The sequence below is a fragment of the Hippocampus zosterae genome, chromosome 6 (assembly GCF_025434085.1).
Source record: "Hippocampus zosterae strain Florida chromosome 6, ASM2543408v3, whole genome shotgun sequence".
Taxonomy (NCBI): Eukaryota; Metazoa; Chordata; class Actinopteri; order Syngnathiformes; family Syngnathidae; genus Hippocampus; species Hippocampus zosterae.
The window spans coordinates 13,788,564-13,803,250 of NC_067456.1; the positions used below are offsets into that span (position 1 = coordinate 13,788,564).

Here is a 14,687-nt window from a genome sequence, read left to right on the forward strand (position 1 = left end):
GAACAATGTCTTTCAGAAAAACAAAACAATTTGTATATAATGTGTCATGACAAGCAGTTGGATGAAAGTGCATTTAATGTAAATAAAAACTAGTTTGCATTCGGATGATGAAGTGTCTTTATTTAAAATAAAACCACATTTCATTACCTCTTTGTCGACAGGATCATTACTGGAGCTACAATCCACGAGGCATCTGGGGACATTTTCAGTGCTCAGCCCACAGAATGATGAGAGGTAGCCAACAATGAGTTCTTCGGCTAATAAGACACAAGAGGCTTCGGAAGACATGTCTCTACATTCATAATAGATACATTGCAAGAATTTCTGCAAAGGCATTCACAAATATGGTAAAAAGGAAGGCAGAGATGGCGTGCTCATTTACAAGTGCTTCCACTTAAGCCGAGTTGGAAGCACAGGGACCTTTTTACTGTCTTCAATTATCATTGACTTCCTGGAAGAGCACATCATTAGGAGTCTGATTCCGTGCTATTTTGTCAAGTTCTCAGACATGACTGCGCTGTCGCCCCAACAATCACCTCATATGAGTCAGACAACTGCAAACGCAAGTGACATTAGCTACTTGCTTTATGTTGGTTTTCTCAGTTTAACCAAAGGTGCACTATATCCGGAGAAAGCAAAGCAGCTGATTAAAGGGGATAAATACCTCCGTGGTGGGAGAAAAAAAAACTGTGATCATCAGTTGAAGTTTTGCATAAAATTGATATATATACACATGTGGAATGATTGAGTGATATATACAATTATTCTGCAATGGAAAAAACATTTACGTTATTAAAATAAAGCGCATCCCACCTCTCAAGTATTGTAAATAAATCAAAACATTTCAAATACATTTAAAAGTGTTCAAAGCAACAGCAGTACCTTTGTGTCCAAATACATTCATTGACTTCAATACACACATTTAGCCGCTTGTTCATCAATCACACACCAGTTCCAGCATTCTCGAAGAAATCTCAATATTACTACACAAAGTGCATTATTAGCCTTGAGAGTCCCATAAGGATGAGTCTTAGTACAAAGTAAGACCAGCACACGCACACACAAGAAAAACTGTACTGGACCATGATGCTCGTCTTTCCTTTGCTGTTACTTCACACTGGCTTCATGGCCTGCAGGATGGCAGGCTTCTCCTCAATGACGCGCACCAGCAGGTTGTCAATGTAGTCTTCAAGCTCGTTGATTTTGCAGTCTTTCTTGGACAGATCCGCTTGTTGCCTCACCACAAGCGTGATCAGCTCTTCATGGGTTAGCTGAGTGAATGGTCCGCTGCCAGCCACGCCTGCCACCTGCGCCAAGCACAAAAATGTGTAAAGGAGTCCCGTGAGAAAGTGTGACGGTGAATCAAAAGGTGACTGAATATCTTCAACAATCTGGCACAAAAGGTTTCTACTGGATGAAACTGAGGATTAATATAATGGAGTTAATGTGAGGTTATTACATTTATCCCGTTGGTATTTTATATTCATGTCACAGTACCTTCACATTTCCAGCTGTGCCACTCTGAGCACGTGTGTCTTTCAGTGCATAAGTGGTGGTGGAATGCTGACTTTCAATCGAGTGCATTGGCTTCACTGGATGAGGCCTGGAAGGAAATTCATATTCTTAAATCCACCACACTGCATGAAGCAATCGGGCACATGACTGAAGCAGGTTTGCAAGAAACTGGGCACCTCAGGTCAGTGTGTTTCAAAGTGGGTTGCATAACATACAATAGATGAGTCTTTGCCAAAGGTTTTAATCATGTTTTCAAAGTCCAAGCCAGAATTCGCCAAGAAGGCCAACAATCCCAACCAAGGTAAAACCAACGCCCAAAGATTTCTTTATCCAAATAGCAACTGCAATCACGTTGCAGTGTGAAGCAACTGTCAGCGAATGCAAACTCATCACTTTTTAAGTCTCACCTGGATAACGTGGGGGCAAGGCCATCTCCATTGCTAAACTGGGAACTGACAAGATGAGGAGTCTCAGTGGGTGGCATCAATGCTTTCTTGGGTTTCTGTCTTGCAGACAACACTTCTGCTTGTGAGGACGGTGCCTCCGTTAGAACAGGGAGGGGGTCTGAAACAGGGAACGGGGACGATTCTGGAAAAGAATCTCGAGCAAATGGATCCTCTCCATCGGTAAGATTAACTTGTGCCTTCCCATCAGCTGGATGTCTTTGTGTGATGGATTCAATGACACCATCCCTTGTTGTGTGTTCTTGATTACTTTTGGTGGCTTGCTCTTCATCCGGAGGTCCTCGCTGTAACGTAAAAGCCTTCATAGAGTTACTTCTCGATAGAGATGATGTTCGTCTAGCTGAATTTATGAGGGGGAAGCCTGGACTGGTTTCCCTGTCCTCATCCTCATCCTGCCTTTTGCTTGTCTCATAGCCATTCAAAATTGAGAAGGGATCCCTTGATTTCTCCTCGCTGAATATTTGATCAAGATCATCCGCCGTCATTCCAAGGCTTTCGGGTTTTTGTTCCCTCTGGGTTACTCTGGTATAGAGACCATCTGATGTTCTGGCTGGTTTTGGTGGTACCACCATCTCTGTAGGCTCTTTCTTGACAGATCGTTGCCTCGGTCTAGCAGTGGGAACTTGTGTGTCAAGGTTCTCTGGAGCTTTTGTCTGGTCATCAGATGCTACCGAATCCCACTCCATTTGGCTTACAGAACTAGTCAGATATGCCGGTCGAATGGACTGTTGCAAAGCATTCTCTGATCCATTTAGAGAGATCTCGTGGAGGCTCCCACTTGTAGTTTTGTCAGTATTTAGAATTTCTGCAGTGACTTGTTTAGGTGGTGGAGGAGGGGCTGCTACTGTTTTAGACGACCGATGTCTGCTTTCCATGTAATGCGTTTGAAAATACCCAACAGAATTGTTCTCTTCTGGAAATGAAGGTTCAGCCTCCCCTGGGTCTGCTGGGCCATCCACACTCATCTCTGGACCTATCAATTCTGGTGTACTGTCCATATGCCTTTGATTGACCTCAGCAATGATATGATCCCAGCGAGTGTGTCCCTGTACCCCATGCCTCTTTTGAGGATATAGTGTTTCATAATCAGGAAGCGGAAGAGAGAGTCTTTTCGCCTGCTGAGATCCATTTGGGTTTCTGGAGATCTGCGCCTCTTTGGTTCCACTAGTCTGGGCCTCATATATGGGATACAAGGGTGGCAAGGGGGATCTTCCTGTCTTATCAGCCATTGTGGGTGAAGATGACTCGACACTGTAAGAAGGGGAGTCAGGCGGACTTCTATACGGGGAACCCGGCGGACTTATACATGGGGAAGCTGGCGGACTTCTACACGGGGAACCAGGCGGGGAACCCAGCGGACTTTTGCGCACTGAACCAAGCGGACTTTTAGACAGAGAACCAGGTGGGGAACCAGGCAAACTTTGGCGCAGCGAACCAAATGGAGAACCAGGTGTACTTTGGCGCAGCGAACCAAGCGGGGAAGCAGGTGGACTTTGGCGCAGAGAACCAGGCGGTGAACCAAGTGGAGAACCAGGCGGACTTTTGCGCAGAGAACCAAGTGGGGAACCAGGCGGACTTTTATACTGAGAACCAGGCAGGCTTTTATACAGAGAACCAGACAGGGAACCAGGCGGGGAACCGGGCGGGGAACCGGGCGGGGAACTGGGCGGGGAACCAGGTGGACGCTTACGTAGGGAACCAGACAGACTTCGCCTGAATCTCAGGGGAGCCAAGGATGAATGAAGATCGGAGAAAGTATCGGGGAAGTCATACGGTACACTAGAACGGGGAGATTCAGAGGTGATGGGGGAGGACCACTGCTGGTCCACTGGAACACTGGTGGTTTGAAACTCAGAGTATTCAGATTTCAGGTGCTCAGAGGATTCAGATTCCAGAGAATGACTCAATCTGCCAAGAAGTGGAAAAAAGGCCTACAAATCAGTGAAACTATCAAATAACCCAGGGTTCGATGCCCCAATGTATAAGCCCGTCACCAAATTAGCTTGTAGCTAGCAGAACAACACATTTTCATGACAAAATTCAATGCCAAACATTGTGTTACTCTTGTGATTGTTTGACAATTCCAAAGTTAATATACTTCCTTAAAATCATTGAGCATACATGTGAACTCTAATCATTACATGTCTACTAACCTGTTAGTAAACACGCCATTGAAGACCCAAAGACAAGGTACGGAAACAATGCCTGCTAGATGTTTCTATTTTAAGTCACAAAAAAAATATTTCGGTGTAAGGCTTCTTTTACTGCCTTCTAGTTGTCCAAACCCAATTTAATTGTAATGCAAAGCATTGTCCAAACTATTTCAAGAGAATAACGAAACCAAAATTGCCCTTCATCACCCAAATCTATCATGTAACACAAAAATCCAAATTCATTGATAAAAATGTGTTTGCTCACCATGAATGACCCAAAGCCAACAAAAAATGCCACCAAGGTCCAAACGTAGAGGAAAATCTTTAGAAAGGAGAAAAATGAAAAACCACACACCCAAGACGTCGACAATAAAAGTCACACTGTAACTACTTCTACAAGCTCTTTTCGCAACCTGTTCCACAACATCTTCACAAAAACGAACACGCCCTTTTCTTCATCATACAACAGAGCAGTCTGGCTAAACAGGTCGGTCAACTTCTGGGTGGAATACTGATGATTGTCCAAAAGTCACCGGTGCGAGTCAAATATGTCAAAGATGCATTTAATATAAATGAATGAACAGTTCCCTTTCATTTTTGAAAAGATTGTGATGAGAATGTTCTACACTTTAATTTGCAACGTGCCAAGTGGCTACCACCTTTGTGAAACAAACAAACAAAAAAAGAAATAAGCACTTCAAGGCCTCTAAAATTCCCCTTAAATAATTTCATGCAAAAACGATTGATTACCAAACTACAAGACCTTTGAGTGCCCACACCGCTCTTCTCACAAATGTCTGACTCGTGCCCATTTTAGTGGAGTTTTTAGGGAAAGTGGCGCTGTTCAAAACATCACGGTAATTTTGATGCATTGACTACAAGAACCCCTCAGAATTTCAGCAAGTTTATTGGTGGAAATTTTTTACTGAAATTTACCAGCCAATGGCACAAGGGGATCCTAGAAGACCAAATAAAAGGCTCAAGGAGTTATTCTGTCTAACTAAGCTACTCCCACCCCCCACCCCCATATCTTCTTGTGGCAACCTCATACCAAAAAAAAATAAAAATAAAAACACAAAAAAAGACTACATTTCTCAGGACCCCATCATCCAATTATTCAAATTTTTAGTGCGCTGCTCTCAGGCTGAGGTGGTCTCTTCGAACAGACTTAGCAATTATGACAGGTTGTTCTTTTTGGTAAATATTGTTACGTTGCAAGTATATACCACTCGGGTGCATTTCTCTACAAAAACCATAATCACGCACGTGCCCACTGGCACAATTTGGTGCCGCTTGCTCTTGAGACTCTTTTGTGATTAAGGGCTATATAAATCATTAAGAATTGACTTTAGAAAAGAGAAACCCTTATGACCATTAAAAACAAAAAAATTGAAGGCCTACCTTGGTTTAACTGTGGACACTTTTGAAGCACGATTTTGGAAGAGCATGGCTGACGAGCTTTGTGGGTTGAAGCTGGAATTCTGCTCATCAGATGGGCTTTCATTGCTGTTAAATTGGGTTGTAGAGCTGAGTGAAATACTCTCAAATGAGTTAGTGGCCTTGAGGACTTCCTGGTCTCTTGTGTCATAGTGGGGAGCTTGTGTGGTCATTACTTCTTCTTCTTCTTCGGGGTGCTGCGGCGCCGCCTCCTTTTTTCTTATGATTCCAAACAGAGACGAGAGCCTTTCGCTCATGGACGCCTCCTCATGAGTTTTCTGCTCTTCTCTTTTTGGGGCCAGCTCCTCCATTTTGTGGCGCTCCTCAATCTCTATTCCTTCCAGCCTTCGGCGTTCTTCTTCCTCTTCCTCCCTCTGTTTCTCTCTTCTCACTTCATCCTCAGCAAAGCGTCTGGTCCTCTCATATTCATCTGCCTTTCTCTGATTTTCTTCTTCCAGCCATCTCCGTTGCTTCTCCTCTTCCTCCTGCAAACACATGGCTTCATTCTGCCTTCTTTCCTCTTCCTCTTGTCTTTTTTGTTCTATCATAAGCCTATCTCTAGTATCAGACCTAAACAAAGGCACTGACGCATGTTTGTCTGCCAAGACACTGTCGGTGCGTTGATGTACATTCTCCATAGAACCTTGGCTGGAACTGTTAAGACTGAGAGTAGAGCCGCGCCTAGCCTCTGCTTCTTCAGCAGAAACATGGGTGCCGTTATTGCTGGGGTTGTTAAGGTCACTGGTGCTGTGCTTGGAGCGGCTCAACAAGGACAGTGGACCTAAAGACACTTTGCTGTCTGAGCTACCACTCCGCTTGTGCCCAAGAAATTTGAATTTCTTCTTGACTATGGAAGAAGAGAAAGGGACATGAGGTTATTGATAACAACAGGTATAAGAGGATTTGAATTGTGCTAATGCCCCTTTTCCACTAAATGGTACCTATTATCACTGTTCACAAATCGGCATAATCAGCACTACTCTGTGCTATTTCTAGCAAATGATAAGTCTGATATCCTAAATGTCCTGATGCGCAATATGGGGATGAAAACCTCTATTGGTCTTCTGTATTATACTCCAGTCTCAACTTTGCTGTCCTCTGAAAAATGATTGATCGGCGAATCATGGCAGTACTCATGGCAAGAAATAAATTAAATAATCCATTGTTGGTGTTTGCTAAAGCCATGGTTCCCAATCCCGCAAGTGCAGGAAATTAGCACATTTTATTTCATTAGTAATTAAATACTGATTTTTTTTTTCTATTCATGCCAGCGATGTATAGCGACAGGCAGAAAAATTAAAAACTATCACTACATCACTGGTGTCAAACTCAAGGCCCCGGGGCCAGATCTGGTCCATCACATCATTTTCTGTGGCCTGCGCCATAGGGCTGGACGATTAATCGAAATTGAAAGCGTGATTTCAATATTGGCTTCTCTCTGCCTTTACATTTTTATAAAAATAAAAACAATAAATGAGGAGAATGGCACAGTGTGCTTATCGGTTCCCCATTTTGTGAAAGTATAGCAAGCATCTAGCGCATGTGATTCTGCCATCCCTGAGCCTGCTTTAAGCAGTTTAATGACAGTTTAGTTGGAGTTCAATGTTAAACTAAACACACAACAAAAATAATCATATTTTTAAATATGTGCTTTGTTTTCAAAACATCGCTCGTGCTAATGCTAAAGTCAATGGAGGATCCCATTCAATTAGCGGGAAATTAGCATCGACTTTGGGGGTGATTTTCCTTCAAATAACGAATATTCACGCAGATATGCATGCTCACAGCTGAGATATATAGACTCACGTGAGGGCGCGCACACACACACACACACACATGACAGTAAAAAGCAAAACAATTAGGAAATGAACAACTTCTATACAAACGTAATCTACCTTCAGGGGTTTCTACATTGATACCAGACGAGCGGCTGCCGCTAAGGGACGAGTTCTTTGCAGAAAGAGTCCCTAGGGTGGACATGGACTGTGAGCTGTTCCGCTGCAAGTTGGATTTCGGTGCAAAGAGGTTCTTTAGCTTCGATTTTTTTTTCTCTCCTGAAGTTCGAGTGGAGGAGAGTGAATCACGGTCTCCCTCGCTGTCTGTCAGGACTTGGCTCATAGCCGAGCCAGAGTCAGAGAAGCTGTCTTTTTTCTTCAAACGGACTTTGTCTTTCAACTTGGACATGCGGGAACGAGGCTTGTCCCGCATAGAAAGGTCCACCATGCTCGCTGACATGTTGTTCCTCATGAAGGTGATGCCAAGCAGGACGTCGCCTCGCAGCTTGTCCGCTTTTCCACTCTTGTCCACCAACTGAAACCAACTGAAGACGAGAGAGAAGGTGAATCAAATATTGCAATATTTCAACCTTGTTTTTACATCATGCACGATTGGGGGCAGGGGGACGGTATGTATGCACAATGTCAGTCAAAACTGAGCATGTAAAAAGTAAAATAATCTGTCAGTGTGTCAAGGTAGATATTCACAGCCCGAGCATTGGATCTCATATGACGAAGGCTGTGGCCGCTGAGTGAAAGTATTGTATTTTTCACATGACGTATTTTTCACAGTTTGGCTTACACTCAGGTGAAACTTGTATACATTAAAATTAGAGCTCGGACTGGCCCCCAAAATCTCAATTCCTCAATATTAACAGCAACAAACAAGTTCCGGTCGGACAAAATTATTGGCCAACTGCCCAAACTGTAGAAGTAGTGGTCGTAATAGTGTGACGTATCGCTCGTTTAGCATGCGGCTTCTGTCGCAACAAGGATTTCCTATTTTCAGCACTAAAAGGCAGAATAATTGACCAGGATTCTTCTACAATACAATGCAAGATTCGACTTAAGGTATAGTAAAGTCATTTTATATGAAAAAGAAAAAGACGGAGTTAGACGTGGAGTTTTTAATCCAAACAGGACTGATTTGCTGCTGTCAACACGGGTTATGTTTGGAAATTCACTCTGATACCCAACCAGCACTCTTGAGAGTGTGTGTTTGGAGAGGCAGAAAGCGCTTCACTCCTCTTATTTTCAGTACACAGCCTGTATTATAAGAAGACAGCATTACTGACACTGGCCCATTTTTAGTTTTTACCCATCTGAGCACACATATATTTTGACTGTTCAGCTGGTGGACTGATTGACTGTCGCACAAATCACATGATATGATTATGTCTGACGTCCTGTATGTGTCATATAAAATCAGTAAATCATATACCGATATTCAGTTAACTCATTCACTCCCAAATATGTTTTTAAACGTCTTTTCAGACTTGGTCCAGAATTGGCTGGTACTGAATGAGATAAGGAGTAGTGGTCAAATGCAAGAAGCCAAACCAAGAAATACAACCCCACCTGGATTGGTTCTTTGTGACAGTAGTTGAGACTGAAAGGCGTGTATATTATTTTGAGCACGATGTCAAAGACGAATCAAACAGCAATTACGGGTGTACCCAGCCTCCCACCCATGTTCTCTCTGTTGTTAAGAATCAGCACTTAATGTCTGACAGGAGAGGGAGGAGTGTTCCGGACCTGGAGGGACTTTTGTTAAAAAAAAAAACAACAACTAACCGAAAAAAGGCAATTACACCAATGGCCCTCCACTTATCTTGGTACAACTGAAGTAGTTCTATAAATGCATTTAGTAATATGTCCAGACATTATGACAAGTGTTGTGGTGCTTGTTTAAAATGAAAAGCAAAAACCCTTCCTTTCACCTAAACAAGGTTGCATGGTAAGTTCTCACTCTGGTCGTTGTGTTACCCTTTTAACGTGATCATCGGAGGTTTATATGGCATTATCTGCAGTTCATGGAGTTTACTGCTGCATTAGTCAATTTAGTGTCGGGCTCTTGTAAAGACAAGTTAGGAGTCAAGCTTGGGAGAGAATCAACATTCCTCTGATTGATGTCATCAAGGTTACACTAATTCAAGCAGTCTCTCATCTTCCACTCTGAGGACTGAGCCAAGTCAAACACAACATGTCTCAAAACAACAAACACTTTGCACGCACGCACACGTACACACACAACAAGATTTCTTTTCCCAAACATCTTTCCTTCAGCAACATGTAAAATGGCAAAGTTCAGCAGCAGCGTCTGCAAGATTCCCGCGCATGGGGCTTCTTTCTTGTCACAAGGAAAAACGGTGTGAAAATCTTATTGCTCATTGCTCAAATTTGTCTCTGTGTTTGCATGAATCAAACTTGCTAGTCATCTTTTTGAAAAATAATCATTTGATGGATTGGAAAAGATGTTAAAATAGCAACCAGGCAGCTATATTGGCACTTTCTTCGAGTCTTATGAATTTCTTAGAGTCAAACAGCTCTGGATGACTCAAAAATGCCTGTAAGAAAAAAATATCTATATAAAATGTATATACAAATGAGAACAATAGAGGCAGAAATCAAATATAAGAGATACAAGAACAAATTAATAGATGTAATCAGTGTAACTAAATAAAGACTACTGCAATAATTTAATGAGGAAAAATACAAAAATAATACATTACTGAAAGTGCTCACTACTGCGATTAAAAGTAAATGGGAAAATCAGAGTACTATTTGAATAAAAATAATAAATCATATCCAGCAACCGGCACGTCAATAGAAACTGCTGACAAACTTAATTAATGTTTTGTAAATACTGTATTAACCTGTCTAAGCAAATTGTAATTTCCTTACAAAGAGGTGGATAATCTTGCCAGAAACCCAAACACCATTTTTCTGAACAAAGTCAGTGAGAACGAATTCATGAGTTGTTTTTTTTAATTATAGTTTACTGGTATATTGACGTGTCACTACTTAAAGATATTAGTTGGAATATAGCAAAGCATGTATTTGTAATCAAGTCATTTTTAACTTGAATTTTCCACGACGCCTTGAAAATAGCCACGGTCATTAAATGTAGCTCAAGCTTGAGCTTAGCTCCTTGTCATACTGTATGTGCGGAAAACTTTTGTCAAGCTTATCGGGAAATTGCCTGTTGTGACTGCAGACATCTTGTTGGCGTCAAAATGTTACCTTGGCGTGCCCTTAGTTGGTTTAAAGAGACAATGAATTGTTACATCAGCTGACTGACTGGGTGTTGATTAACACGCTGTTCTTACCCAGCCATGCCCCTCAAGCATGAGGGTTCCATCTGGTACCTACTGAGAATAATTTTTGCTGTCAAATGATGAACAAGGGGTTGTTTTAAGAACACAAAATGTGATGAATACAAAATGGTTTTGTATTTTTATTGCAATTTTAAACAAGCCGGCAATGTCATGGCTACAAGTAGCAACAAGGGTATGTCAGAAGTCCAAAACACTTGCAAAATTTGGAATTAATTTCAATTTGAGTGTGACTTTAAGGAAAAATCTGCCTCTAAAATAGTAGATAACTTAATTGTTCAATCTCCTGAACACATGTAAGACAGTGGGTTTTGTGACAGCTCGAGAAGTACGACAATGAAAAAGGGGTGAGACAAGGGATGAATACTTGCTGCTGTATAGTGTTTGAATGTTATAAGGCAGGGGTGCCCATTAGGTCGATCCTGATCTACCGGTAGATCTAAGATAGGTCCCAAGTAGATCCGAGGAGTGTCGAGAAGAAAAAAAACAAACTACCATTTGTGTGTCTTTGTACATCTTAGTAATATATGTTTTGTGTTAATATACACTGCACACTAATCAGTCTCATTTTCACCAAAAAAATATATTTAAAAAATAAAATAAAGCAGGTAAATCTTAAATTTGTGTATGTGTGTGTGTGTGTGTGTGCGCGCGCCGGTAAGGGTAGATCCCGTGAGGTTAGTTGATCAAAAAGTAGATCTTTGATCCAAAACGTTTGGGCACCCCTGTTATAAGGCATCGTCAACAACGGTACACTTCTTTTACTCCCCTTTGTGACAAGTAAAAATATTAAAACGGCAACAAATCATTGTTAAGGTCAGCAGCTATTATTCGGTTTATATCCCATATTTTTACAATTTAACTTCAGACATTTTCCAGTGGAGTTTATAATAGTTTTATGTTGGCTGATTATTTGTATTTTCATTATTCCCTGTGGGAGCATTTTTTGAAAGATGAATAAATTGGAGTTTGACCAACTTGTTGAACAAGGTTCCCTTGCGATTTGATTAAAAAGTTGTTAGCCTAGATTTCCACTGGATTGAGAAGAGTGAGGAACCGTAATCATAGCAAAGACCCAGAATCTGAACCGGAATTGTCCAAATTCAAACGATGCCTAGCCCTAATGTTTGGTGAGAACAATGTACGTTAGTTCAAGTTTTGGTGTTTGTCAAGTTATCACAGAAACGTTGATGTGAGAGATCTTTCCGTTGATGTGAGAGATCTTTCATCTGGAATGGTCATTATTCACACACGCTGTATTTGAAAGGCCATCTACAAGCTTGTCTCAAGGTGAAAAGCTGCAATAGCATCCCGCATGCTGGTCTTTCCTCAACAAACACAAGTGGAGCATTCAAGAAGAGAGAAGCTATCCAGCCATGAACAGTGAGAGAGCAAAGACTGAACTCTTCCTACAAAGTGTAAAAAGGCCCTGTGCAAACACAAGATAACACAGATATGAGCGCAGTACTCAAGAGAACAAGCCAAATGGAATTGGACGGTCTTTATAAACGGTCAATGCAATATTAAGAGGTAACACTGGAAGCAGTGGTCTCCAAATATTTAACCTTTATTTTTATATGTTCACATTAGAGTGTGTGTGTGTGCGCGCGTGTGTGCGTGCATGCGTCTAAATGTTACACCCAAGCTTCATTTCAGCAGCATTTGTAATCTAAAGTCATCCAAGACATCAGGGTGTGAGCACACGCGGCATTGAGGTAATGTCTCAGAGGAATGTGCACAGCTGACAGCAGCAATTGTGAGACAGTGATTTCAGGGTGGGTCTGAAACACATCATAGCTGGCAATAACACGTCACATTTCGTCCACATTCGTACGATTTAATGACAACAACAAATTAGAAGGGTCTGGACGCATTTCACATTCACTGTCATGTTACCAAAACGCATACTCACATTTATAAGTCTCATTTGTGGCATTAAACTGGAATTTAACCAGTGAGCCGTGGAATGCTGCAGGTTACCAAAGAAGCCATGTTCTCAAACTCTTCTCATTTGTGTCAAAAGTGAGTTGGAACCTATCCCAGCAAGACATGTACACTCTGAACTGGTTGCCAGCCAATCATGGGGCACATATTGACCAACAACCACTCACACTTATGGGCAATTTGAAGACTCCAGCGGAACTTATGTGTACGGTTTTGAAATGTGCATATGTGTATGTGGGGGTAGTAAATCTAAATGTAAGATTTGTTAATGCATTTACTTCTCTCTTTTTCAGACGTTTTAACGAACAGTAAACAAACGGGTCACGTGGCTTGGTCATGAATCAAAAGGGGACCACTGTGTCATAATAATAAACCAATGGCGTGTCTGCTTGAAACGAATATCAGTCATCACTTTCAATAAAATGGATCGAAATTGTAAATCCATTGGAGGATATAAGCCCTTTTTTCACAGTTGGGTTTTGTGTCACTTCAAATCTCGTTCGTATCACCATCAATGTGTATTGTGAAGGGCGCTTACTCTGGCTTTTGGCGTCCCTTGTTTTCGTACAGCTCCAATAAGTTGACCACAGCCTGACCCAGGAACTTGTCGAGCCCGGCCTGGACTCGGTGCATGACGATGATGTGCAGTGTACAGCGGTCGACGTTGCCCGGGTGGAAGAGCGGCAGGTCGAACGAAGCCTCCTCTTTCCACATCGGGGCCATACTCTTCTCCGCAACTGCGGTGGAAAACTTGTCTTTGGCCACCTGGATGATGGCATAGGCGTCGTTCGTGCCATTTTTCCCCTTGGGGCGAAGGTGCCGAGCCTGGTGCACCGTTACCTGCACGCTGGTGGGGAACGACTGCTGGCTCTGGTCGACCAGAGACATCGCCGCAGTCAACCGAAACGTAGCTAAAAGCTTCCCGAATGGTTGAGGAAGAGCGACTCGCGCTGGTGTTGTTAACCTTCGACGTCCTTTGAGAACTGGAGGTTTAGAGTTACCAAGCTGAGCTTCGGTCCAGAAAGCTCAACGTTTGTCCGTCTCCCTCTTACCGAGCTGAGCTTCGGGTCTCGGAAGCTCAGGTTTGTACGTCTCTCTCTTCCTCGTAACGCAACATTTAAGCCACTGGCAGCGCATCAGACGATGAAATAAAAGATAAAAGAGCAGTATAACAAAATATTTGAAGACGCATTCATTAAATACCACAGACAACTCCCTTATTGTGCGTTGCGGAAAGTTAAACGCTTACTTCCTCGATGTTCCCGATTGCCATTGATACTTTGCATACGAATACCTGATTGGCTTGATGTGACTGTCAATATTTCATGTCGTTCGCTGATTGGACCCTGATGCTGAGGGGCGTCACTATTTGGTCAACTGTTCAACCAGAGATAAGTCACTGATCGGCCAGGTAAAACAAATAAATACTGTAAATATTTATTATATATAGAATAAATTACAGTATGTCACTGATATAAAAAAGTCACCGGTCGGCCGGGTAAAGTAAATAAAGGAATGCTGTAAATATTTATAAAAGAATAAATTACAGTATGTCACCGATGTTTAAAAAAAGTGCAGTGACTCATAAAGTGTCTGTTGCCACAACACAGAGATTTCTAACTAAGGAAAGACTTCAAAATAGAAATGCATGTGTGAGCATGACGTTCCCAGGTGTTTATGGCTGATAAAATAAAATATGAATAATAAAAATAATTTGTAAAATGTAACAAAATGTGCTCCTTAAAAGGTAATAATAAATCGTATTATTATTATTGTTATAATTATTATTGTTATTATTATGCATTAATATAATATGCATTATTATTATGCGTATGTAGTCGAACCTTTGGATGAAGTGGATAAATCGATTATATATAGGAGCTGCTGAATGATTCATAGTTTCTCATCCAAAAAAAATCTTAAGATTAAATAGGAAGGAATATTTGCACTAAATTGATCACTTGGATGAACTTTAAAAACAAAAATTTAAGTTGCACATGAATTGATTCAACCTCAGTAAAAGTGCCTGTCGACAGCAGTTCTCAAAATATGCTGATCACTTTT

General features: G+C 41.7%; 1 protein-coding gene and 1 long non-coding RNA gene across 4 annotated transcripts; one reads left to right on the forward strand and one right to left on the reverse strand.

Moving 5' to 3' along the window:
• Positions 1-99: 99 nt before the first annotated feature.
• Positions 100-13,901, reverse strand: rab11fip1a (RAB11 family interacting protein 1 (class I) a). Of its 3 annotated transcripts, XM_052067601.1 has the most exons (7): positions 13,162-13,901; positions 7,465-7,889; positions 5,534-6,416; positions 3,514-3,887; positions 1,923-3,465; positions 1,498-1,603; positions 100-1,307 (listed from the first exon to the last, which is right to left on the reverse strand). In XM_052067601.1, exons 1-7 carry the CDS (start codon positions 13,509-13,511, stop codon positions 1,113-1,115), a joined length of 3,876 nt encoding a protein of 1,291 aa, XP_051923561.1. In that variant the 5' UTR covers positions 13,512-13,901; the 3' UTR covers positions 100-1,112. The 3 variants fall into 3 exon arrangements, with proteins under 3 accessions (XP_051923561.1, XP_051923560.1, XP_051923562.1); XM_052067600.1 differs by having other exon boundaries at positions 1,923-3,887; XM_052067602.1 differs by lacking the exons at positions 1,923-3,465; positions 3,514-3,887 and having other exon boundaries at positions 13,162-13,900.
• LOC127601943 (uncharacterized) lies at positions 3,324-4,790 on the forward strand. The gene is made up of 2 exons (XR_007962673.1): positions 3,324-3,465; positions 3,514-4,790. It is a non-coding gene; the product is annotated as an uncharacterized LOC127601943 (long non-coding RNA).
• Positions 13,902-14,687: the final 786 nt, after the last annotated feature.

Excerpts from the sequence above, each read along its gene's own strand:
- rab11fip1a (XM_052067600.1), bottom strand. The coding sequence starts at position 13,511 with ATGTCTCTGGTCGACCAGAGCCAGCAGTCGTTCCCCACCAGCGTGCAG. Across the intron at positions 7,890-13,161 it reads AAGGGACGCCAAAAGCCAGA|TTGGTTTCAGTTGGTGGACA; the intron begins GTAAGCGCCCTT and ends TCTCGTCTTCAG. Across the intron at positions 3,888-5,533 it reads GTGTCCACAGTTAAACCAAG|ATTGAGTCATTCTCTGGAAT; the intron begins GTAGGCCTTCAA and ends ACTTCTTGGCAG.